The sequence below is a fragment of the Corvus hawaiiensis genome, chromosome 5, assembly GCF_020740725.1.
Source record: "Corvus hawaiiensis isolate bCorHaw1 chromosome 5, bCorHaw1.pri.cur, whole genome shotgun sequence".
Taxonomy (NCBI): domain Eukaryota; kingdom Metazoa; phylum Chordata; class Aves; order Passeriformes; family Corvidae; genus Corvus; species Corvus hawaiiensis.
In genome coordinates, this window is record NC_063217.1 from 33,656,719 (window position 1) to 33,682,824 (window position 26,106).

The 26,106-nt window shown below is 44.6% G+C and overlaps 1 protein-coding gene and 1 long non-coding RNA gene across 2 annotated transcripts in view; one reads left to right on the plus strand and one right to left on the minus strand.

Annotated features, from left to right (window-relative positions):
• Window positions 1-10,869: 10,869 nt before the first annotated feature.
• The window catches only part of ENPP6 (ectonucleotide pyrophosphatase/phosphodiesterase 6), a 32,756-nt gene continuing 17,519 nt past the window's right edge, over window positions 10,870-26,106 (plus strand). Inside the window, exons 1-2 of the mRNA XM_048304517.1 lie at window positions 10,870-11,390; window positions 21,699-21,878. Of these exons, the coding sequence (XP_048160474.1) occupies window positions 11,135-11,390; window positions 21,699-21,878 (436 nt within the window). The 5' untranslated portion in view covers window positions 10,870-11,134. The remainder of the gene's footprint in view (window positions 11,391-21,698; window positions 21,879-26,106) is intronic.
• Window positions 12,603-18,768, minus strand: LOC125326351. Its single transcript, XR_007203779.1, has 3 exons — window positions 18,663-18,768; window positions 15,214-15,262; window positions 12,603-12,671 (listed from the first exon to the last, which is right to left on the minus strand). It is a non-coding gene; the product is annotated as an uncharacterized LOC125326351 (long non-coding RNA).

Genomic DNA, 26,106 nt, shown 5'->3' on the forward strand with positions numbered 1-26,106 from the left:
CCACTTATCTGCTATAATGTATTCTTTTAGAGTCAGTGCTCTAAAGCATTGCTGCTTTCACATTTCATAAAACCATATAATGCTTTTATTTTGAGGAAAGGGATACTGGCAGCTGACAAGGGCCACATAAAACACAACAGCTTTGGATGAGTAATCATGAGTTTCTGCCTATGGGCTATCCAGAGCGAAATGTGGTTCAGAAACTGATGCTTCCCTTCTTCAGAAGAGCTTTTCCAAGCTCCTCTGATCAGTACCCCACAAATGAAGTTGCTCAGTCCCGTGTTTTGGCTGCTTGGAAATGCTGACTTGCTTCCAGGGCACTTTTGAGTCTTGCCTTTTGGCTGGTGGCAGCAATGCTGTGCCACCCACAGACAGTTTCCTAAGAAAACTGTCTCACACTGGGGTATGAGCAGCATTAACCTTTCCGTTTCTTTGGCTTTAGATGTGCCATCAGTAGGAAAACATTTAAAGGCTCATGCAATGTATGTTTAATTACCATTTATCCAATGTCTTGCTGACAGATGGTCATGTCATACATTTTAAAATAACATGCTTGTAATTAGTATTTAGAAAGTATTGGTCCAATCTACCACTTGTAGGTGACTCTTGTGGCATATTCCACCATGGCAGCAGTGCTACTGCTGATGAGGACTGAATGAGCAGGGAGTGGTACCTCACGGCACTCCCAAGGGATGTGCCTGACCCCTGTGGAATACTAGTTCCCAAAGGAGAACAGAAATTGGAAATCAGCTTCCCAGCCTGCCATGCAGGCAGAGCCATGCAGGCAGAGCCTGGAGATGCTGGGCCCAAGAAAGTGCCTGGGGAAAGGTGTGGTGACTGGCAAGGGGCAGCGTGAGCTGCCAGCATTCAGGGAGAGTCAAGCTGGCGCCAGCCACAGTGACACTGACTCTTTGCCCCAGGGAAGGGACGGGATAACTCCAGTACTGTGCACACAGTGTGGAGAGTACATTGGCACAGTCTGTGCTTCCACAGCAAAGGACCATCTCCTGGATTTGGGCCTCACACCCAGGTGTGAGTACCTTAATACTTCTCCAGTCAAGCCAGGGTGGACACAGTTTGAGATGCCCCCTTAAAGCACATTGTAAATCCTTGCCTGCAGTACTGGAAATATTCCTGGTTTTCCTAAGACTCTGCTGCCTCTGAGCTGGTGCAACCATTTCCAGCATGTGGAGGAAACACCAGCTGTGAGGGAGTATAACAAAATAGGCCAAACTCCAAACAAGCTGAGCAAACAAGTCTTAACCTTATTTCTTGGAAAAAAGATATCCATTTCAAATGTTTCTTGCACCTGCTAAATGCATTAGCAGAGGTGTTTTATCCTGAACGAGCAATCCTGATGAAAGAAAAATAGCTTCTTTGTTGTGATCTGGTGTGCTTGTGACAGCCATTCAGGAGATGATTAACAACTCTGTGCTGGAAGCTGGACAACCACACTCAGTGCTCACATGGTTGCTCTCCATCGTTTCCAAACTTCATTGAAAGAGCTAAGCACTTTGCCACCTATTTTCTCTTTCAAAAAAACATCAGAGTGAGGTTTTGCATGTGTTGGCCATTCCAAGGAAAATAAGTCCTTACTGGGAATTGGAGGCAGCAGGCCATTGGCCCTGGAGGTTATTGCAGGGTGTCCAGTTCCAGCGGCTGACAGCACTGCAGGAAATCTCAGACGTATTTTGCTGCCATGCAGTGGATTAGCACATCAGCATAATGTCAGGAGGAAAAACACAGAAAATATGAGCCACGTGCTATTAAAACAGACTGAGCAAAGTGCTTGGTTGGCGTCAGGCTGCCCCAGGGGACTGGTGCTGGAGGAACAGCCCATGCTTTCCACTTCGAGCCACCAGCTGCCTCTGCTCTGCCTATGTGGCCTCAGCCACGGTTTTCCGCTCCACTGCAAGAGAGATAGCCAAGGACATGCCTAACAGGATGCAGTCCCGAGCCCAGTACCACAGTCCTGATCAGCCCTGACCTGTGACAAAGAAGCCATTTGTTTCAAATAGGTTTTCACTCAAAAAATATGTTGGGGGGGCTGAATACTTCTGACACAGTATATCAAAGGAAACAGTTGTGGCCGCCAGCACTCACAGGCACAGCACAGGGTTCCCTGGAAACAAAGTGAAAATGAACTTTGGGAACATGAACCACTTTGCCATGCCTTTCTGTGGTGCCTACTAAAAGTGGCACTGAGGGAACGTCATTTTGTCAAGATGCATGTACTATTTTCATGTGCTATTTGTTTTGATGGTAAAAGAGGAAGGATGACAAACGAAAGTTTTTACTGGTTATCCTGAGCAGGGGAAAGGGCACATTTTCAACTGCTTCTCTGTTGGGGGTCACTGTGGTGCCTTCCAGCCCATCCCACTCCTCCCTGCCCTGTGTCAGCCTCAGGTAGAGCTACAGGGAACAGTATGGGGAAAGAAGACCCTGAAGTGATTTGGGTTCATGACAACCTTCCTTGCCCCCTGAACAGGTGATAGATCAGGCAGCTGATATTGGAGGGCTCCCAGAAGAAAAGCACGTCCCAGAAAGAATGCAAAGCACTGTGACTTCTGGGATCCCTGGGATGATGGTTGCCCAAGAAGAAGAAGTAAACTTCCTACTGTTTATTTCTCTTCATTTCATTTCAGGTGATCAGAGCTTTGTTTAGCTTCTTCTCCAAGGAAGCCATGAAACGAACTCAGCCTTAACTTCTCTGAGTCATTCCGGCTGAAGGGAGCACTCGAGCAGCACAGTGCAGTGCCCAGTCACAGGCAAAGGGGGCAACAGCATGCGCATACAGGCATGCTTCACACATACTCCCCCTTTGCTTGTTTGCCAGTGTCCAGCTGGGCTTATCTGGCCTAGAGGAAAAGCCGTGCCACCAGAAGATTTGTAAAACAGCAGGACAAGCAGGATCCCCTTGGCTGGAGGCAATGAGGTATCTGCGCAGGCAGGAGATGGCCCCTGGAGTCTGGAGTCATTTACAAAACAAGGAGAAAAGGAAAGTGGGGGTTCTTCAGGTTTTCAGCTTCTCCTGGCAGCATGAAGTGTTGCTTTCTAGGAAAGGTGAGGTTGACTGAAAACCTATTGACTTCAGGGTGTCCATGCAAACAGAAAAGCATGTTTATATAGCACTAAATAGGAGTCCCCACACTGGGGCATATTTCAGGGAAAAGTATGATTTCATTCAAGTCTATGATAAGGGCCTTGACAAAGAGCAGAAGAATGTCAAATGACAGACTGTCTTCACCACTGGAATTGGAACATGTGATTATAAATCTCAGTACTGTGGAGAAGAGCAGTAATATAAAGCCACAATCAAGGTAACGGAAATAGGATGCAGATGTGGCATAGTGAATTCAGAGCAGATTAAACATCCTACCCGCAACATCCAGATCCCACTGAAATCCTGCTGAAGCCTGTGCTGGCTTGCAGTAAGAGACAACGAGGACAGAAATTAAGGGAATTTGTCTCAGACAGAGACCTCTGAGTACTCAGATGGAAAAATCAGATCAGGTACCCCAGGACTGAGGGCTGTTCTAGCTCCTGTCCTCAGATAAAAGATTCCTGCCATTGCTGAGACCAGCTCCAGCCATAAGTAATATGTTAGGATTTCCCAACCTGAGCACTCAGCTAGTGAGAGAAAGTAAAGCTGATCCTGATGTCAAGATATGACCTTCCTTACCTTCCTATAGGGAAGGACGTCATCCGTGGTGCTTAGACAGGGATGGGACTTTACCTGTAAGAAAATCTGATGCAGACAAGGCTTTGCTTGAGAAGTTGTAGCTTGTTGATGGAGGAACACCCAAAGCTGGGAAACAGATATCATGTGAATATTTCTTTACCCAGAACAGTGGTTGGGTTGTAAAACACTTGTCTCTTCTCTGTGGGAATGAATTCCCCAGGGGTGACTCAGCAGTCAGCGAGATGAGAACCAGACACTCATAGTTTCTGAGCAATGGGCAAAGTTGAGACTTGAAGCTGTGTCTTCCAGGTGATGTTTTCAACCTCCAGCATAGCCTTACAAATTAATCAGATACAGTAATGAAAAGCCAGGACTGGTGAGATCAAAAATATGAAAGCCAAGCTGAACAATTTGCAGTGGCACACCAAAAAAAGTAAGGGCAACTGTAGGCAGCAAACTCTGCAGCACAGGGCATGCTTGCTGCAGGCCTGCGGAGGCCAGCCCTTGGCGCCTAATTATAAATATTCTCAGGTTAGCTTAAATAACTACTGTCAGAATAAAGACCTGTTTCTTTGTTAGATCACGATGCAAGCCCAACTCCCTCAGTTCTTAAGCACTAATGTCAAAAGTTAAAGCTGAACTCCATATAACCTCCAGGCTATAAAGGATGCCAAATGCCAAATATTTTTAAAATGACATTTTATGCTAGGCCTGGATAGTTTGCTTTGTACATATACTAAGTTCAAGCTAATGTTTTAAGTCTCTTTGTGCTCCATGTAGAAATCTAGCAGAAAGATCAAACGCAGAATTCTATTTTATTCTTGGAAAGTAGGCACTGGAACACTGATTTGCCAGATATTTTAAGCTCTCAAATTACCCCTCATTTAATGGGAAAATCTGAAACCCAAATACTTTACTTAAATAGGTCTGCAGTTGACTAGCACTAGATGGCTGTAAGACTGTGCAAGGTTGTTAGACTTTAATCTCATACTTTCATCCTTTAAGGCTGATGCTCGAGCAAGGTCATAAACTGGCTTGTGTCACACGGGCGTGTGACTCTATCATATACATCTGTACATGACTGACAGCAAGGCACTGGTGGACGTGCAGAAGACCCTATTGTTTTCTTGGAGGAGCCATGGCATATGAATGGATGCGTTGAGTTCAAGTCCTGAGGAACACGTTAGTGTCACGGCATGGCAGGATTAGTAACACCTAGTTTATTTGGCGGATTATAGTTTTATTTTTTATACTAAATAAAAACTAAGTAACCTTGATCAACCTGCTTAGCTTGCCAAGTTTCCATTCCCACTCACACCATTACATGTTGACCCCTGTTTCTAGAATAGCAGTAAAATCCTTCACCACAGTCCCCCACCATACAAGCCATGACCACACAGCAGAGATGAAGTAGAATATACAGTATCCAGGTGCTTAGGACTGATTATCTGGTTTTGCTATATAGCAAACTAACTTCTCTGATTTTGACAGAGAAATGCATTGCATAAGGTTTCCTCAATGAGGTAAAAATCCCTGTGGTACAGGACACCAACATTCAAACAAGCACGGTCTTGGGCTAATTAAGTAGTAAAGTTGCAGAGACATGGGTTATAAATGTTGGGGAAACAGTGGTGGTGGAGATGGGTTGATATCCAAGCAAAACTCAAATTCTTTGGAAGGGGTGAAGACTGGTTTCAGTCCAAGACAATGACACCCTCCCCTTGAGCTGGACAGTCCTGTGCTCAGGCTGACACATCATGGGGTGAGGGGGGAGGTGGTCTTGTGTCACATGCAGCCATAAGCTGGTGCAGGCTTCCCAGAGCTCCTACGTATCTTTCAGTGACAGAGGTTCCCTGTGTAATGAGCTTAAGCCCACTGGTGAACTGTTTATTTGCATCCTCTCCTTCCCAGCTCAGGCGTGCAGATGTGCGGCCTCTCCTGCTGGGCAGCAGCTGGCTGATATAGGGGGCTGGCATCAGACAGCGCTGACTGTGTTCAGTCCTGTTGGAGACATATTCTCCCTGCTGCTGTCCCCCCAACCCTTTCCTTCTCTTCTTGGCTATGAATGTCCAGTGCAGCAGCTCAGATATCTGTGTGAAATGGGTGAGAGTGGGCTGCAATTACTGCCCAAGAGAAACCATTAAGAGAAGGGGATCTTGGAGGTCTGGATAGTGATCATATAGCACTGGGTTAAGAGAAGTGCTAAGCAAAAGACTTGAAAGGTTCTTCCACTGAATAAATACTGCTGTTCACTCTCTAAGAACATAAAGTTCTAGGATGGCTGGAGTCAGTGCTGTTTGTGTTTACCACCCCTGGGTGCACTTTCTTCCTGTGAACTTGCCCCACCTATGCTGTTAACAGTCAGGTCTCCAGGGAAAAGGCCTTGCACACCCAAATAGTGCTATGGTGTGAAGAGCCACCCTCTTTGTTCATTCTAGTCACACTTAATGAAAGCACAGCCTGTTCCCCAAGGAGACCATTGTCAGGGAGCATTCGCAGAGCAGTGCTGACAATGATGCACCAAGCCCATGCAGCTCCTTGCAAGGAAACTGGGAGCCATTGAGGGGTCTCCACTAGTTCATTGTTTCTTCATCTCCAAGAGATATTCTTCAACTAGAAAAGTTATTGATATGACCTGTGACTGTTGCAGTGAAGGACAGAGTAAGAGATTTGGAGAGGTGCTCTCTAAACATCACAATTACCTGAATCGAGGCACTTCAAAGAGCATTAAACAGCCCCTGGCTGTCAGTCAGGGTGGTCACTGTCCCACTTTGATGTACTCATTATCTAGCATGTGAATGTTTTCAGTAAGACAAATCTCATACCAGATGGGTAGGTTAGAGGAAAACTTTGCCTCAGGAAACAGTGAAGGATCACTGCTTTTCTCCAGGAAAGCTGGAGTTTCTAGCTTTGAAATGCTCTGTAGCTAACAGGCATGTGACTCTATCATATACATCTGTACATGACTGACAGCAAGAGCGACCCACTTCTTATGTCTTGAATTCCTCGTGACTGAACTACTGCACACCACAAAATCACAGAAATAATTGACTTGACATAAAGTATCATCCAGGAAGATCTGAAGGAGCAGCAGATGCCTTGCCTAATGCACACCTCCATGCAGAAGCATTTGTGAGAATGCACAGGGCAGGAGCAAAGAAACTGATACTATACTCCTGCAGCCAATGACTTCCACCAAGGTTAGACCTTCTGTCAGCTCAGAAAGCTGACATATTGCCAAAGGTTTTCTGTGGAAGTCCCCAGAGGGGCTAGTATCACCTGTGACTTTTTTATCTTGGGTTTGGTGGGGAGAAGAGGAAGAAGAACTTTAGTCCAGCAGAATTTAAACTTCAGACTGGCACAAATCCTCTTCCTCTTCTTCAAAGAAATTCAAGCAGCTCAAGGCTTTTATGTCTAGATATGGCCTGCCTTCTTCTCTAATGAGAGAAAAGAAACAACCAAACTAATTAGTCAGGCCATGTTGGCCAAAGCGTCCAACCACTACTGTGTGTGAAGGAGAACAGGAACTGAAAAGGCATTAGAAGCTGACAATGAGTCATGTTATGACTTATTATCTTTCTTTCAGAAGAGCAAGAAGGACAGGTTTTCCTCTTACATTTTCTAGTTCACTGGGGAAAAGGGAAACCGTGTTTTACTTTTAGCAGCTCTTGTTCTTGCATGTGCTCCTGGACCCAAGAGCACAGATAGAGTTGCGCTGTCAGGAAGGCTTGTACATCCGACAAGGCAGATTGAACTTTTGGTGTGAGCCCAGAGAATTTTCTTTCATTTCTATTGCCATGTTTGTGATTTCTGTAGGATTGGAAAAAAAGAAAATTTATTCAAGGACACTAGAGGCAGTTTTTGCCAAGAAGATTTCTTGAGCAATCTAAGTGGTTGAGGATCTTTTCTCAAACAATTTTGGATCAATGGGATATCTCCTCATGTACAATTTGAGTTGAGGGATTTTTTTCCTTTATGCATGCTTCTTCCTAAACCCTGTCTAACAGCTAACTAGTGAGGACCGTTGTCCCTGGACACCAGCTCAGGCTCTGATAGCTTTTGTAAGAGCATTTGTATCAAAATATTGTTGTGCTGGAGTCTCCACGGCCAGCTGGGGCTTTGTGCAGACAGGGTGCTTACAAATGAATGTGAACCAAAGCAAATCAACATTGCTTGGCAGGAATGAAATGTATTGCTAGGATCTGTCTCTGCCAAGCTAGACTGCTTGGCTCCAGTCCCACTCTTCAGGGGGATTGTCTGTCAAAACACAAGTTGGTATTATACAGCGTCATAGTTACGTGGCTCACTAGTCCTTTAACCCCTCTCAGGCCTTACTCTTATTTGTTGAGTGGAAACCTGTGAATCTCCAATTCTTAAATCAGACTTTGAGCTATGGTACCTTGCACCAATTGTCTCTCATGCCACTCTGTCAGCTCAGATAGAGCTTTCTCTTAAGGAGCTGTTGAATAGAAGATTGCAACCCTTTTGAAAGGAAGGCATTATTTCTTAATGCCTTAAAATGTTAAGAAGACATGTATTTTGTACCATCTCATGATGGAAGCCTGGCTTCTTGGTCTAACCACCTCAAAAACCTGGTCGTCCTTTCAAGGTGAGAGTCCATCTTAGACATTTTACTGTCTCTCCTTTATTATCCCATTCCTTCATGGGTAGCAGCTGTTGTTCCTGCTGAGCCCTGCTGGTAATTCCAGAAGCCACCTATTAGAAGACAAGCCAAGACATCATTGTGAATGTCCTCATGGGTCTGCCAAGAAGTGCATAATAATATTTCCCTCCCCATTTCTGGACATGTTTCTGAGCTCATTCAACATAAGTATGGACATAATAAATTACCACAGTGGTTTGGCCAAGACGTGACACTACAGGTGGCTCCAAGTCCAAAACATACAGTTTTTGCTATAAGGAAAATCCACAGTAAGCACTGGTAGAAGCGCTGTCTCTGAACACACATTCCGCAGGGCCACCTCCCATCCTGGAAGTCCGGCCAGGGTCAGCAGGAGAAGGATGTGCATATTCCCTTCGGGAGGCGGACGAAGTGGCAGATCCTTGGCTGAGACCCCATGGAGTCTGGAGACGGCTGAGAAGAGTGGTGACTGTCCATAGGTGTGACACGCAGCGCGTGCCATCCCTCAGGCAGGCAGCTGCCCATGGCACTGCCCAGGCTGTCACGTCGCCCAGCAGCCTGGTGTGCAGCTGCAGCCTCGTCCCTGCGGGCAGGGCAGTGGCAGCCTTGCACAGGCTGGGACGCTGTCAGAGCACAGACCGACTGCCCGGGTCACGCAGCCTCGTGGCTTTCCCTTGCATGGTAGGATTTGTGTGTTTTCCTTCAAACTTCAGGTTAGAGTATGCCAGCACCACCTGGCTGTCCCAGGCAATGTCTGCTCAGGGGACCAGGACCTGTTATCATCCCAGCAGACTGGGGACCACAGTCCAGATGTCTCTCTTGTGGGCATGAAGTTTTATGGATGGCCCCAGGGCTCAGCTGTCTCTGACATGAGGCGCAGCTGTGTGACCCTGGGTTGGTTTGTGCTGAGAAAACTGCTGCTGCGCTGTGAGAAAATAAATTAACTGAAGCCAAGCAAGATAAGAAAAGTCAAAACAAAGAATTAAAGTTGTCAAGATGATGATAGCTAGCAATGTAAGGCTTCAAAAGTAAATGTTACGTGAAGAGGGATAAAGCCCTGAATGGCTAGTTCCCTATGTTGCTTTAAAGATCCCTGAGATGGAGCTTAGAAATGCTCCAAGTCCTTGGCTCACGTTTAACTGATGTGAGCCTATGTCCCAAGTACTGGACTCCAAGATGGGAATGGAAAAAGCGGCACATGAAAACAAAGGGAAGAAAAAACGTGGCTGGGCACATCACAGAGAGAGAGATGTCCATGAAGAGTGCATTTAGTCCACCGATAGGGAGGAAGCATGAGGAATTTTACTGAGAAGATGAACACAAGCACAGGCATCTGAAGGGCCTAAGCAGTTCTGCTTGGCTTCAGGCTCCTACTCCATCCTCTTCCGCTTTCCTGGAATGACTACCTCCTACAAAAAGTCCCAGCACCCCTTCCCCTGACAGGGCATCGTCTTTCTTGAGCTGGGAGACCTGTGGGAGGAGGGCAGGGACAGCATGTTTCCAGCCAAGTCCTGGGAGCGGTGACCTGCATGCAGCAGCTCTGGCTCACAGGCACCAGCATGCAGTACAACATTGTGCAAAAGGCAAGCCAGGACACGAGGGGGTTTGCAAGGGGGTAAATAAGTGTTTGGGGCAAAGGGGGCTGAAAGCCGTCTTACTGAGCTTGCATCAGCCCAGTGTTTGGTAAGAGGTAACTGGATGTGCAATGGGGAGCTTTGTAAGGAGCAAAGAGAAATTCAGATGCCCACACTGGAATGGTGGCCAGCTATCTATTACAACTTTCCCCAGGTGTAAACATCTGTAAAGGCCATTTCCCACAGTTAGACAATGCTATGAAATTCTTTTATTTGGGAAAAAGAATTAAAGTAAAGCAAGTTAATGTGCAGTTATGGTGTACAACAGACTCTGGCATTACATTAGAGGTATAGCCAGGTTCCTGTGAAGGAGAAGAACCTGGTGGTGACTCGTTACTAAAATGGGAACATTTTTTCATTTTTAATATGAAATTAGGCACCACCCAGCACTTAATATCTAAATAATATCAACAGCCAGAAAATAAATGTATCAATTATTATCTTGCTGAAGCTAAATTTTTCTACCGGTGCATCAGGACCTAGATTAGTCCCAGGGCAGCATAGAGGAAGCAGACAGGGTCATTTGCAGGGACTCGAATGCATGTAGAGAGAGGTGAGTTTGCTCAGCTGGTGGTCTGCGGTACCGCCGTACCATGGAAATGCTAGACCCCAGCTCACACATACTGCACTTCCCAGCTGGGGAGATGCTTTGTCTTAATCTCACTCTGAGTTCTATCAGAAGCCACTGCCGGAGAGATGAGAAGAAAGCCCGCGTTCGCGCTGCTGGAGATGTAAGTCTGTGTTTCAAAGAGTGCAGCCCCTCTCTGCGAGACCCCTGCGAGCCGCAGCCCCGGCGCGGAGCTGGGCTGCCCGGGGAGCGGGCTCCGCTCGCTGCCGGCGGTGGGAGCGCGCTGGCGTCGCGGCCCCTCCTCGCCGGAGGCCAGCGGGCAGCGTGCCACACTGCCTCGGGAGTGTCTGCGGAGTGTCCTGAGAGGCTCCGGTTACTTTTATGCTGTGTGTTCCCCATCGCTGCGAAGCATTTTTTCCTGCAGCTGGGAAGTACTGAGCTCTTTCCTCAGCTCGAGGTTAATCATGTGCTTGCAATTAACCTGTGACCTCCCACGTCTGCGGCGCGGGGCAGCGCTGTAGCTTTAACGCGGGCGCTGGAAGCGGGAGCGGTACAGCAGTGCCAGGTCCGGCCCCGGAGCTGCCGCAGATCCCTCACTGCCTCCTGCCATGGAGAGCCGCAGCCTCCTCGCCGCCCTCCTGGGCGCTGCCCTCACCGCCCTCCTGCTGCTTCCCGCCGCCTCCTCGGCCCACCGTAAGCTCCTGGTGTTCCTGCTCGACGGCTTTCGCTTCGACTACATTGATGACAGCGAGCTGGAGGGTCTGCCGGGCTTTCGGGACATTGTGAACATGGGGGTGAAGGTGGATTACATGACCCCAGACTTCCCCAGCCTCTCTTACCCAAATTACTACACGCTGATGACAGGTGAGTACGTGTATTTCTGTGCTGTGATGCTCTTCAGAGCTGCCAGCTCCCAGTGCTGAAGTGGAAAACAGCTCCCTGTGACTTTTTCTTTTGAAGAAGATATAAAAATAACCCAAGTCGTGCTTTTTTTAGCTGGGAGTTTAAAAGCACTGTGGTATTACAACCCAGATTTTTTTCCCTGAAACCTGTTCCAAACTAGGAAATGCCACTTGGAGCTAATTTTTGAAGCTCCCTTTGTTTATCCGCAGTGTAGCCAGGTCCCTACCTGCTAACACCTCAGCATCATGGCCAGCTGGGACTCCCTGGTGTGAGCATATAGAACATAAAAACAACTGGGAATGCATGGAAAATGAATACAGAGACTGCTCAGGGGCTTTAATAAAAATGCATGTGTGTGCATGCATTGAGTGTGGCTACACTAAGAACTTATTTTCAGTCAGCAGGTCTGTTTTGGCAAGTTCAGCATTAAATTTCTTTTTAACTCAGTAGATTTTCTGTTTTCTTAACTTTGCTCTAAGTACTCATATCTGTAATAATTCAAAACAGCCAAATGGAAAAAAAGTCAGGATTTTTGCTTTTACTCCCCTGCAGTTTTTCAGAATGTCCAGGGCAGGCTTTCAGAAAATTGAGAGGGCAGTCATAGTTTTCATGGTGCCAATTTGCTTTTAATCTTATGTGGAGGACACATGATTACAGTGACACTAGGAAGGTGCAGAGAGTACAGCTGGGCCAATTCCTTCAGAGACAGACACCAAGGAAACAACAGTTAAGTAAAAAAAACCAAGAAAACCCAACGAAACAAATTTTTTTTCTGGAGTTTCTACTTGGATTTTTCTCTGGAGTTATTGAATAAACAAGAGTTTCCACCTAATGAGGAGGAGTAAGAAAATCTGTCCTCTCCGAAGATATGTGGCATCTTCCGCTATCCTTGGAACAATGCAGTGCCCAGTGATTCATATACTGCTTGCTGGGAAAGCAAATAGATGCCATTGTAAGACAAAAATCTGACATCAGTTGTGCCCAGCTTGTTTTGAAACTGCTTAACCCCTTCTTCCCTCTCTTTCAAGAGAAATGCTTTTCTCTTTGCTCATCTCTGATCAGAGTATAAAACCATCACAGGGTTGGTTTTGTTTTTTTTATTTTCATTATTTGGTGCAAATATATGAATGCAGAATAAATGTCGTGACTGAAAACAGAGGTGTTCCACTCCAGGTCATGTTTCAGGTGTACATAGGCAAACCGACCTAATACCTCATAGGTGCAAAAAATCTTTGGATGGAGCTGTTAAAGAGAAAAAGAAAATTGAGCAACATTTCACTCCTAACCACATTTAGTCATCACTCCTACTAAGTGTGTATACATATAGTGAAGTCTATAATCAGCCTTTTGAGGAGTTTTGAAAATATCCTACTTTGTACTCACAAAGAAAGAGTTTTGTTTCAGGTGATGAAACACCACTACTGGACTTCTCATATTTTTAGTAGAGTTCTGCACTTCAACCTGTAGCAGTAAGATAGTCTGTGAGACTAAGCTCAACTCTTCTTGCAAGTATGCCTGACTTTATGATAAGGATATCAATGCAAATACAATATAATTGCAAATATCAATTCACCTTCCTAACACATGAGTCACAGTAGTATTAAGTAGGTCAGGAACCAATTGAGGACTAAGTTTAGGTGATGAACACGCCCAGAGGAAGACCCAAGACTACCCTTGAGCCCTTGGGGTGTTAGTGGACCCTATAACTGTGTCCTGACATGACAGCAGAGTAAATCCCGTAGCTTCACTGTTCTTACCCTTTGGGGCCATGGTGCCATTTCCACTGAAAGGAGGTTTTATGGGGTGGTGTGGTTAGGAGTGCAGAGAACGTGGCAGATGTAGTGTTAAGCTGTGTTGAGTCTGCATCCATTTAATTTGCAGAGTTGGGACAGGTTTTGGAGAAAATTCAGCAAGGCAGGGTGACACAAGCATCCTGCTCTAATGACCTGCTTAGGGAATAGGAGGCTACTGTCTCCCTGGTGCTGCTGTATGGGCATGGGGAAGCTTTCATCTCATCTCACCAGCCATGCATCCCCTCTGCTGCAGGGAGACACAACTGCAACTGGTTTTATTTCTGTTTGCAACTGGGATGTATGGGAGTTAAATGCTGCCACAGTTTCTTCTGGGAAATCAGGAACGAATTATTTTTCATGTCTTGTCCTACACTGCTGTTTCATGAGCTGCTAAGAAATTCAAATTTTAACCTCCAAAACGTTGTATTTGTCTTCATAGTATATTGGCTTCTTTCAACTAAATCAGTTGAAGAAATTTCTGGCTCTACCTGCACATTCCCATCCCTGGCTTGTTCATTCTATCCTACTTTGGTTTTTTGTTTGTTTATTTGTTTTGATAAATACTCCTGTCCCTTCTTTCTCTGCTCATTCACAAGGCCTTATGGTTCCACATCCATTCAGGAATATACATGGCTGCCAGGTCTTGGACAGCATGTGCATAAAAGTGTTGTAGTTTGTGTGTATCTGACTTGCCTCTATTCATTCTTGTGAGCAAGGCCTTTCCTTTCTGCCTACTGCCCTTCACCCCACATCCATGCAACCTTCATGACTACCAAGCGGTTGAGTTATTACTAAATGAGAGAAGTTCTCTCTCATTTCTGTGGCTTTGGAGGAGGGCAGTGGACTCTGCCTCTCAGATACCATCATCATTGGGACAGGTCAGTCTCCTCAAACACGAACTCACCACCTCCTCCTCCTGCCCAGACCTGCAGGCAGAGGTTATGGAGATCAGCAGCACCAGCCTCAGTGCAGATGCCAAAATTCACCCTTTGGCCCTGCCAGAGCACAGCACTCCTCTGCACTGACAGCTCACAAGTAATGGCACGCAGCACAGCTGCCCAACTATCTGCAGGATCTTCTAGTCATTATATTTTACTTAACCAATGATTTCAAGAGGGCAGCCTGACTGAATTTAATATTCATAGGAAATGGCAAATGTACCGAGATTTTAAAAGCTATAACTAAAGAGATGCAACTGTAACTGTTGACCAAGAGCCACATATCTAAAAGCAACTATCTAATGTATACTAATGAGAATCACACCCCATTCTGCTGAGATGAGGTGCTGGGTGAAGCACCAACACCACAGGACAAATAGGGTCCAGCCTGGTGAACTAAAAGTATAAATTTTGGAAGGGAAACATGGGAGGGAGGTGAATTGCCTGTGGTCATGTAGTGCATGTAGTGGTCATGCAGAGCTCTTCATGGGTCCCCCTCCTGTTTATATCTGCTGCTGCTGTTAACCTGTGATAAGATATTTGCTGGAGCTTCCCCAAGTCACACAGAAAGCCTCAGCCCAAAGCCCAGAGCCTGCTTAGAGGTCTTTTCCTTTCCTGCAAACCTACCACAATTATGAGAAAGAAAACCAGAGCGTAGAAACCAGAAAAATATTAATGGTTTGGCTTCCTTATGTAAAATCACAAAGTAATTCAGAGCTTGGGATGAAGCGTCAGTCTTCCTGCAGGCCAGGACATGGCATCATGACCTGATAGTTGCATGAAGAAGCATCAAACAGAAGCAAAATCAGTGCCGGTGCAAAGGGATCTCACTGACAAGCAACTAGAGAAGCTGTTTTGTTACAAAAACCTGGTGCTGTGCATGGTAGCTCAAGGATGTGCTAGCTTAAAATCCAACTCTTTGAAAGTCTTCCCCAGCAGTCTTCTCTAGCAACTTCCTTCATGCCACGTTTCTTAGTTTTGGCTTCTACTGTGGCATAAAGACTTGTTTTCAGGTGGTTGGGTTGCTTTCTGAGCTGCTAGACTGAATCCTACCTGGTGTTCTTGCTCTCCATGGTGCAATTACGATATTGCAACTGTTGCCCTGAAAAACATGAAATGGAGAATTAGGTAAAAGGAGATGTTGCTGCTGTGACAGAGCTTTTGCAGGACTTTTTGTGGGCTTGGCAAGGGAGGGAAGAAGGAGTCCAAATACATCTATTCAAAAGGCTTCCTTAATCACACCATGTGCTGTTTGTTTTGAAAAGGAAGGAATTAAGACCACAAGCCACCTCGGATTGTTATCCTGTGGGGAGTTTTTAATTTTTCCCTTTCCCTGTTGTGGCCTGGTTCTGCAGGGAGTGCTCATGCCAAGTTCAGTGCAAAGTCTGAGGTCTCCCCTGTAACCGCTGCAAGCAGGAGTTACTGCTTCAGAGCACCTCGTGCTGTATCTGTCGAGAAAAGCTGCTCATGCTGTGGTTGGGTCTCCCTCACCTGACAAGCTGCAGGTGTTGGAGCGGTGATGAAGGACTCCTTGCAGTCCAGCTCTCCTGAAGTCCCCCCCCAGCTGAGAGCACTCAGGGGTGCCTCATATTTCCAGCCAGCATAAACATGGACAGTATCACATCTGAGACAGAAATCCAGAAAGGATTTCTTTTCCAGGATCATAGCTAGAATTGAAGTCTTTCTGGCAGGTCTTCCATGAGGATGTGCCAGCTGCCTATGTGCAGCCCCACATCCAAGATACATATTTCACTTGGCCTCCATGGGAAGCAAAGGGAGCCCCTGATTGCAGAGATGGCTGGGGAACTGCTTTGAGAGGAGCCAGCAAGGATCCTCCATGTGCCTCTTTGGACAGGACCTGATCTTAAATAAGTGGCAAAGGGGCTGTGAGGTCCCATGAAGATTGAGGGATGGAGGAAAAGGTAGAGGATATTTCAGTCTCCTGCACCCAGAGTGAGGGCTGTGGCCTTTGCAGGGCTGTCCCAGACTTGCTGCAACACGGTGATGGCACATTTAGGGCTTGTCTGAAATACAGGGGTGGTGTATGGTGTTTCCTCAGCCACTGCTGCTCATCCCTGCATATGCCATCACCTCCTCCTCTGCATGGCAGTAGGGAACAGGGCAACATGGCCGAGGTCCCAGGAATAGGTGACATCAAGTTCTACTCTGCCAGACTGAAGGTTTCACCCAGCTTCCATGTTTCAGCAATCTTCCCTTCACTCCTCACTCTTGATGTTGGCATACTTAACTGCTGAAGGGCTTTGGTGGATGATGCTGAAGTCTAACAAACAGTCAGTCTACATCTGTTTTCCCCTGAGCACAGGAAATCAACATACACTGAGTCCTGTTTATTCCATGTTTACTGGGAGAAAATACCATTTGGGCTCCCCACCCTGGAATCTTCTGGAGTCTGGCTGATGTGCACACATACTAGTATATTTATTGTTTGCTGTGAGAGGTTTTCTGATTTAAAGTACAGCAGCTCCAGGCTCCTTCCACTCAGTACCTGAAGGAAGCCCATCCTGGTGATGGTTCTAGTGGATGGATCTTTTCTGCTGCACAGTTAATGGCATCCTGACACCAGCCTGGTCCAGAAAAGGATGCTGACAATTTCTGTTCAGCAGTTAAGCAAGTTCTTAACTATGTAAGCAATACCTGTGTGTTTTCTGAGGTAAAAAAATGTAAGGAGTATAACAGGGAAGTTAATTACACACACATGAACTAAAACTATCTCTACTTCACTGTCCAAGCTTAGAAAAAATCCAGAAAGACAGAGCGCATGATGAGTCACAAGGGAAAAGGATTTTTTCTTTTTGGTCCTCTTAAAGAGCTACAGATGCCAGCAGCAGTAAAGATTTAAAAGATTCTGTTCGTGACATACAGCTCTGAAATCAAGTCTCTTACTTTTCTTGGATTCATTAGCTTTCCATTTCTAAAACTCTGTGTTGGGAAGCAAAAGAATAAATAAATAAATAAATAAATAAAATGAATAAGTCTGTGGTAATACTATTAACTGGTAGGGAAAGGGTACTATCCCAGCAAGAACAGGCTGGAAAAGATAGTAGGAACCAGGAGGATTTTCATTTTCACATTCTTCCTCTCACTTTGTTTACTCACCACCTGCAGAAAGGCTGCAATTCCAAGTGTCAAGATTTTTCTGTTTCACGAACAAAATATTGCAAAAATCTGTGTTTGCGTTCTACCAGTTAAAAAAATGGAAATGCTTCTGAAATGTAGAACAGAAAGTTTTTTCTAACACAAGTTCACAATGCTACAAATTGAAATACAGAGTTTTTTCCTTCTTACTAGCTACAACCTCACAACTACTGCCTACTACCAGCTATTAGCTAAGTGGACATTCATGTACCAAGGTATTTCTTAGCCTAGAGCTGAAGTTACTGCCAGAGGCTCATACTCTGTCTAATAGTACAGGCAGCAGCTTGTCCATTGTTCTGTCCAGGCCCTCTGTAGTGCTTGGACCTTCAGTGCCCTTGAGCCACACCCAGCTCTGGGGGTTCAGGAGTCCCAGAGTGGTCCCTGAGCCCACCACAATTCAGGAGAGCAACCAACAGCTCAGAGTCCCTGCTCTCCAGGACACAAGACCTGACTTCCCACATAAGAAAGCATCTGCAAAACTTCAGCTGAATGATTTATAAGCAATTTTTGTGCACCCCAGCCCTGGCCCCATGATGAAAGCATTGAATTAAGAGTTTCAAGCTCTTACTAAATGAATCCCCTTTAGGGAAAAAAATAATGCTGTGTGTAGCAGAGATTTTTTTCTTCTGTGCTTTTTGATGTGATCCAGCTTGAATTGCGAAGTCTTACCTGGTGCAGTCTAATGTGTTTATGCTTTGGCTCTGTCTGGTATTAGAGGTCATAAAAATTTGGAAAGACTTTGCCAGCAAGTTCCTTTGAAACATGAATTGTCCATGCACATTATGCAAATACTGGTTTTACTTGGGCAGATGGCAGGGCCACTTTGCCCAGGCCAGCATTCCCCCCAGACTTCTCATGAGCTCTGGCCTTCTCCAGGCTACTTCAGGTTTAGCCCATGGGTTTTGTTTTCACCCTGTGATCTTTCATTTCAAAGCAGAGCAGATGAGACCCATCAGGGGAACAGCAGAGCAGGGCCTATATCAAAGCTCAGTTCCTGGGGACAACAACCACTATATCTGCTCCAGAACAGGAATATGGTGCTGGTGCCTTCTAAGTCCTGCTTTCTTCATCTTTATGGCAGGCAGCATAAGCAGAGCAGAGCACTTCCCAAGGCAAGTCATCCAGCTGTTTGCATGGAGGAACTTAACTCTTCCCCAGCCTGTATAGCCCATTGGGAGCTTGTGCTTGCATCTGCCCCCCCAACTCTTGTCACTTTCTAGAGAGTGGGGACATCGTGGTGCGACACAAGAGGAAAGGTCTCATCATAATGGCAAGGCATATATATAATACTTCATAGTACGTTTAGCTAAATGGATGTGCTGATGCTCATCATCAGGTTACGGTACCTTTGCTGCATTGGCAAATATGCACACTGTGGATTCTCTGATGAATCTGATTTGCTCAGTGCAGAGATGGCAAATGGCCCAGGAGTGCACGCTCTGGTCTCCGGATCTCAGGCGCAGCCAATGCAGGGTGCAGAGCACGCAGCGTTACTGTGCTGCTGTTGTGGCTGGCCAAGTGGCTGTGTGTTTTGCTGGTTTTTTAAATTTCGTCTTTGTTTTGCAGAGATTCATTTGAATGCTGACGAAAGTGCTTGGAGACATGGGAATGTGCTTTAGACAAATGCTGTATGAAGTGTAGTGTCCAAGTAAGCTGTAGCATGCAGACTTGCAAAAAAAACCCCAACTTACTGGCTCTCCTCCAGAAGGATACAGCAGTTATCATATTCCTGGGAACTATACCCTCTTTGTTTTCCTCTCTTGCTTGAGGAAGGAGTAATTTTTACTACAATTACAGTGAGTGTAAATAATGACATCTGTATGCTGAAAGTGCTTTCTGCCCTGCTTCTATTTTTGGAACTGTTAAGATAATGTTTGATTACAGAGGAAAGTGGCAGTAATGGAAGAAATAATAAATCCAGAATGTTATGGTGACTCCCTAGCACCATGTTGCTATTCTGATAACGATTCAAAAGAAGCACACCAAACGTAATTTTCTTAGGCTGGAGAAAACAAGTAAAAACAGGGGATATAAAGAACTGGGGTTGTACATGTGACCCAAAAGAAACTTGAGAAATGGCCTTGATTCTGTGTACAAGTATCTTGTGGGGGAGGGGGCAGGGGCAGAAATGCCAGTTATTCCAGGGCTTTTCAATCTAGTGAGCAAGGCTCAGAATAGCCATGGTTGAAGATTAACAAAGGTCAAAAATAAAATTAGAGGTCAGGCATACTTTTTGAACAGTGTTTACTTGTGATAAATATTGGGAGGAGCAACTCAAGGAAAAGATTAATTAGTTGATTATTGATGTCTTCCAAACAAGTCTAGGGTCTGAGATACAGGCCTCAGGTAAGCAGACGTGAATGGCCTTAAATGGTCATGTCTTTTGTTCTGTTGCTCACCTGATCTTCTTTTCTGACCCTGTGAACCAGGCACATCTGCAATGAAAACTGATGCCTTACAGTCTTCTAGGCCTCTTTTTCAATATTAAGAAAAGGATTTGGAGTCCATAGAAAATTGAACTAACCTAATGCAGAGAACAGAACACTGTCCTCTGTATTAGTTCAAACAGTTAATTAAACTTCCCTACAATACTACAAAGAACAGTCTCCAATCTCTTCCTTAAAAATGTGGATAAACAGAGAGCAGACCTTAAGTCCTATAGGATCAGTAGCAGCTAGAGCCCATTGTTTGTATACGAAGACTACACAATACATCATACAGATACCTAATCTGTAGGTTTCACACTGACAGAACTTCAGCACTCACCTGCAAGTTTCCCAGGCTGGCACAAATTACCTGCTGCAGTTTATCAGGTTGATAGATGCTTAGGAATACATGGACTTTAAGAAGCTGATGTTGTCCTGTAAATTGTAGGCCTGTGTTTTTGATGCACTATAGAGACTTCCTTCCTTCCTATCTCTTTTGAGACTTACAGCAAAGAGAGCACTTGACAGCCTGAAGAGAACAAATTACTGCCCATCCAATCTACCAGTTCTCCTATATTAAACCTGTTTGCTAAGTATGGTAAGTAGTGACTGCCACAAACTGGGACCACTTTTTTCCTCTGGGAAGGAGGAAATGTTTTGCATAATTGAAATACTTTTTAGTAGGGAAGGAGAGTTCAAAATCCATTTCAAGATCACATGCACCCAAAGTATACAGAGTCCTCTGCTTGAAATAACAGAATAAGAATACCAAGGTTATTTCAGTTCTGATCACCATGCTCAGGCTCAAAATAATCAAAGCATGTTATCTGGATCCCTGCAATAATATGACTCACCAGCTAATGAGGACAGTGTCTAACACAATCTTCTGTTGCTTTTTAAGATATGGAAATAAGGAACTTCTAGTACGACTTAATCTTCAACATTTCTTTTCCCATTTCTGTTAATTCATCTTCAGAATAACTCCTAAAATATGGTATCTTCTCTCTGTCAATTACAAGAAGTAGAAGACATATCTCAGTTATTATATACTAGTTTCTTGTAATATGAAGTTGCCCAAGGGCCCCTCCGATACAAGAAGGGGCCTGAACATGTCTGATGAAATGATTGCTGTGCCCACAACCAAGAACAAAGCATGATCATTACAAGAAAAAAAAGAAAAGCTAACAAGAATGGAAAATAAAATGTGTTTGCCTAGTTTTTGCCTGTTTGCAGAAAAACAACGTGCCCTATGGATAAAGGAATAAGAAATGCAAGTTTCCCAATCTTTTTTCTATGATTCTAGATTGTGCTCTTATCACCTTCCGTTCACAGCTTGCTTCCCACAGCCCTCTGGTTGTGAGTGCTGATGGGTACCTTAAAATGGCCTCAGACTTGGCAGATGTTGGGTGTGTAGAAGGAACCAGGTGTCAGCCAAACTTGTGGCACCCGTGGGCTGCTGCTGACATGGTTTTTGTGTGGGGCTGAAATGTTGAGCAGGCCATGGGGTGAGAGATTTGTTTCTTCTGGCCTCAGCTGTCTAAAATTTGGCTGCCTGAAGCTGAGAAAAGGCTGTGATCTTTCTCTACCAATAATAGAGAGTATATGCACCTCCAGATACCTGAGATGCCTGTCTTAGGGTGGCATGAATTGCTCTCTAGACATGACTCTTCTCATCCATTGATTGTGAGGGGAACACGTGGGGGATGAAAAGCTTCAGCAACTAACTTTTGGGTGTCTGAACTGAGGGATTTAGTGAGCAAACTGGAGCACCTCAGTAAAAGGTAAGAGTCAGGGAGATTTTATGAATGGTCACAAGGTAAGAGATCTCTGAATTCAAGTCACGGCTTTCCAGCTGATTTGCTGGATGATCCAGTAGTAGCAGTGGCAGTGCTGCCATCATCCTTCTACTGAAGAACACCAATCTGATTGTGCTGCTTTTTTTCTTCACTCTCAAAGGTCGCCACTGTGAGGTCCATCAGATGACTGGAAACTACATGTGGGACCAGAAGGCAAATGTATCTTTCGATATTGGTGTGAATAAAGAAAGCCTGCTGCCTCTCTGGTGGAATGGATCAGAGCCTTTGTGGGTCACAATGATGAAAGCTAAAAAGAACGTTTCCATGTACTACTGGCCAGGTTAGTATGTGAAAAGTTGCTACAGTGCATCTTGACATCTGAGCACTCCATATGCTGTAGGAATGATTCTCTAATACAGTTCTGAAATACAGATAGGAATTTTATGTTCTTTACTAACCACACATAGAAATGAATTAGCTCTTCTTCGGTCATGATAATTTGCATATGCTTAGAAAGGAGGAGACTGAAGTATCACTAGAAGCAGCTTTCCACTAAATGCTAGCTTCAGGAGGGTGCTGGCTTGAAGAGCCTCCCTTCCTCTGTCAAGTGCTTGTTCCTCTTCCCACCTGTAACTTCTGCTATGCTGAGTGGTTGCTCCACGAATGGTTCATGGTCCAGTCAAAGTTAAACAGTAACCACCCTCCCCCAAAGGCTTCCTTGGTTTTAATCTGGAAATCAGTAGCTGAGAGCTGAAGATGATCTGCTCTGTGGGGACAAGAAAATCCAGCTGAAAGCAAAGCCTCCTTGTCCTCTGGTCCCCCTTCATTGTTAATTCATCTGAGGTCCCAGTTGTTCTGAGTCTGAGACATTCATTTGGAGGGACTTGGCCTTTCTGTTCCTCATTTGTTAGATATTGGACCACTGGAATGACTAGGGATGTGCAATAATGAGTCCTTTTTAACAAACAGAAGTATTATATCCCCTTAGGCTATACATCTAGGGACTCACATGGAAATAGATGTTCCAGCTGAGCAACCAGACCAAATCCCTTGCAAAGTACCCAGATTCTCAACTTTCTAACCTTCTGACTGCTACCTACCCTAAGCAGTCTGCAGTCTCAATGTGTAAGTGCAGGCTGGAGGACCACAGAGCTGTTAGAAGAATACAGCCAGCGCCAGCAGGGCAGTGGCAGCTGACTCATGCCATGGGCTCCTGGCCAGCTCGTCTCTGCATCCCAATGCACATGTGCCTGGCCACAGTCTTTCCATGCAATGTGGCTAATGGTGCCCTGGCAAAAAGCCCACAATTCTAAGGAATGGGAAGAAAGAGTGAACCAAGATGAAAAACATTGAAAAGCCATCCAGAGTGTTTCTACAGTACTGAAGAGCAAAAAGATCTGACGATGACAGTATTGCCTTATAGACTCAGAGGCAGTCAAAGAGCTTAGATCAGCCCTTAAAAAATGGTGCTTCCTATTGAAGATGTCCCAAGTGATCTAACAGCAAGGCAAATAGCAGGATATAGAAATTATACAAAAATGTTGGAATTCTTCTAAAAATTTACAGAAATCTCTCTTTCTGTAGACTATTAAATTTTAACTACTATTGTAATTGCTCTCAATAGGTATAATTATGTACTGAATAGATGTAACAGCCTACAGAGAGTTGCTAAAATCCAAAAAACCAGTATCACTTTCCATTAAATGCTTTTGGACTTTACCTAGCTCCTTCATGTTCCCCTTTGAGCAGTGTTTCCCAGGGAGAAGACGTATGAGGTGTGTATATATATGTATCCCTGTACACATATGTATACCCTTCACTCTTCTCTGCCTGCTATTTCTAGCTGAAAATTGCAAGAAACAATAGAGCCCCCCTTTTCCTAGTGCTTATGCTCCCCAGTGTATGCATGGACCCTCTTACAACACAGAGGGGGAATTTTTTGCATGGATCTGGTATTTTAGCTATGGACTGTGACATGTATCTCTGTCGGTCCTTAATTATTTATCTGTGATGGCTGACCTTTGGCAAAGCCATCAGGGCTTCAGTTCAGCAAAAGCTGAAGCACATGTTTATTTTAAGGGTATTCGTGGTGTCAAAGGACACATTGGCCATACAGGGTCAGCCACAGGAAGCAGGGTGCAATGTGGAACTATTGAACTAAAACACAGGGTTGTTGGGCTGCAGTAGAACTCCAGGTATAACTGGGGTGAACAGAAGTCACTCCAAATGCAACAGCATTTATTACATTTTCCCTATATGATTTTTTTTTTTACCATTTTCTAGTTCCATAGTAAGGACAAAATTCTTTCTAAAAATTCTGATCTATCATTTTAAAGCTTAAATTCTTAACAAGCCAATTGAATGAGGAGCTATACCAAACAACATGAAAATAAAAACCCAAGACTTAATAACCAAGGTGAATAGAGGTCCCACAGACATTTGCACCACATATGATCTGCTATTGGTGGTTAGCTTTCCAGCTTAAAGATTCACTGCTGCTTAGTAATGAATCTTGCAAATACGATAAAGATCCAAACAGGAAAAGTTTGGGAAACTCTTAACAGGAACTGCAATATATAGTCAAATTCATCACACTTTCTTCTGGAAGATGCTATTTTCTCTTTAGCCAGCAGTGAAGACAAACTAGATCAATCAACTGTAGCAGGAATGCATTGGAAATGCCAGAGTGCTGATTCCCAGGACTAACTTTTACCACTGCCATTTCCTCCTCAGAGAGAGTTCCAAGCTTTGCAAAGTCTGAACCCAAAATCTGCTGCTTCATTTTCTTCCCTACATTCCTCTCTCATGTGTAGTCAGTGCTTAAAGAAATAAAATCCAGACCCCAGCACACAGGAACACAGAGCAGGAGGGCTCTCGTATGTGAACAACCATCACAACAGCTTTATCTGTGAGCCTAACATAAACCCTGCAAAGACAACTCATGGGCAGAATTCATCTGGGATCTCTTGACTCTAGAAGCAAAGGAGACAAACTATCACCATGCTGGGGGTCCCAAACACCACTTCTGCCAAAACATAAGGCCTTGGCTTGTGGGGACATTTCTCTCCTTTCTTCATGCTGTGCATGGGATGAAGGGCATAGCCTCACACCCAGGTTGCCTCTTGGAAGCACTGCTGCTCCAGCAGATGGAGAATGCCCAGAGGAGTGCATGAGCATCCTGGCAGCACCGTTGAGGTCAAAGCTTTGGAGTGGTCCTCACCCTCAGCCCAGTAAGTGGTGTCATCCCAGATGCTCAAACTCCTTCATTTCCCAACAGTCTATGCCACTGCTTCAGCTGAAGTGCAGTGACAACTTCTCTAAACACTGAAATGAGAGACAGAGGGGGGAAGAAAAAATACTCTTAACTCAACTTTTGCCATTTAAACACAATTTTTACCAGACTGTACAGCCAGTCTGGAAAGTTTTCAAAACCTTCTGTTATGACATGAAGTGTCCAACTGTTAAATAAATGTTTAGAAACGCAATTTAAAGCTGGCAGAGATTCAGGTCCCCACGTCAGATAGCTAAAGAGGGGTCTATATATCACTCTGAAAGAAGTCCTTATTCCTGCTCCAGCAGTTTAGGTTTTTAAATAAAAGTTTGGAATCATACAAAACTATGCAGATAGGTATCTAGCATTACATCTCAGTAAACACAGCTTAACTATTTGTAGTTTAACCAAGAAATACTTAGCATTCCCTTTGGCTGTCTCCAAATCTGTTTAAATTTCCTTTCCCATAATACCTGAATGAGAAAATTTACCATCTTTCCTGGACTCTACCAAAATGAAATTTAAATATTAAAGGGTCTTCATGGCCAGTATTTTGGACTTGAAAAAGCCCTAACATTAAAAACCCTAATTTAAGTTCTATTCATCATAGAGGTTAAAAAAAAAAAAGGAAAAGGAAGTTCTTGGTGTCTAAGCAGCTTGAATTTCCAATGGTACTGTCAATGAACTGCACACTTGAAGATCACTATCTCATGGCCAAAATGATTTCTAGTTGTTGCTACTCTGTAGTCTTTTATGTCATGCTCATCACTTGACAATCTAGAAATAGCAAAGATATCTCAGCAACTAAAATATTCCAGATCCCCAAGAGATTAATACCCCCAGTTAAAATTATCTCATGACTAATTCTGAGGAATGTTATTTGAGAAAATTACAATCTGATGTCAGTATCTGAAGAAAAAAAGAGGCAAAATTATCATATTAGTCACTGGCTATGAGCAGTTATCCACCTGAACTAAAACGCAAGGCATTTCTAATGACTTTCCAAATGCATTCTTAACTTCTTGCCTGGTTTTGGAAACAATCTTGAGCCAGACTCAAGTATCAAAGGAGAAATTGGCTCCAAAGTTCCAGTTCAATCCTGAAATACTAGCAAAGGCCATAGAAGACTTCTGCTCACCTCTGGCATCTGAGGTAGATGAAAGCCCTTGTTTTGCTGCTTGTAGCACCCAGGACATCCTGCAAAAGACTGAGGCTCTGCACCCTCAGGGCAGGGGAATTCCTGGATATGACATCAGGCCTTTCGTGGAATACATTTTTCTGACGATTTGGTTAAGTA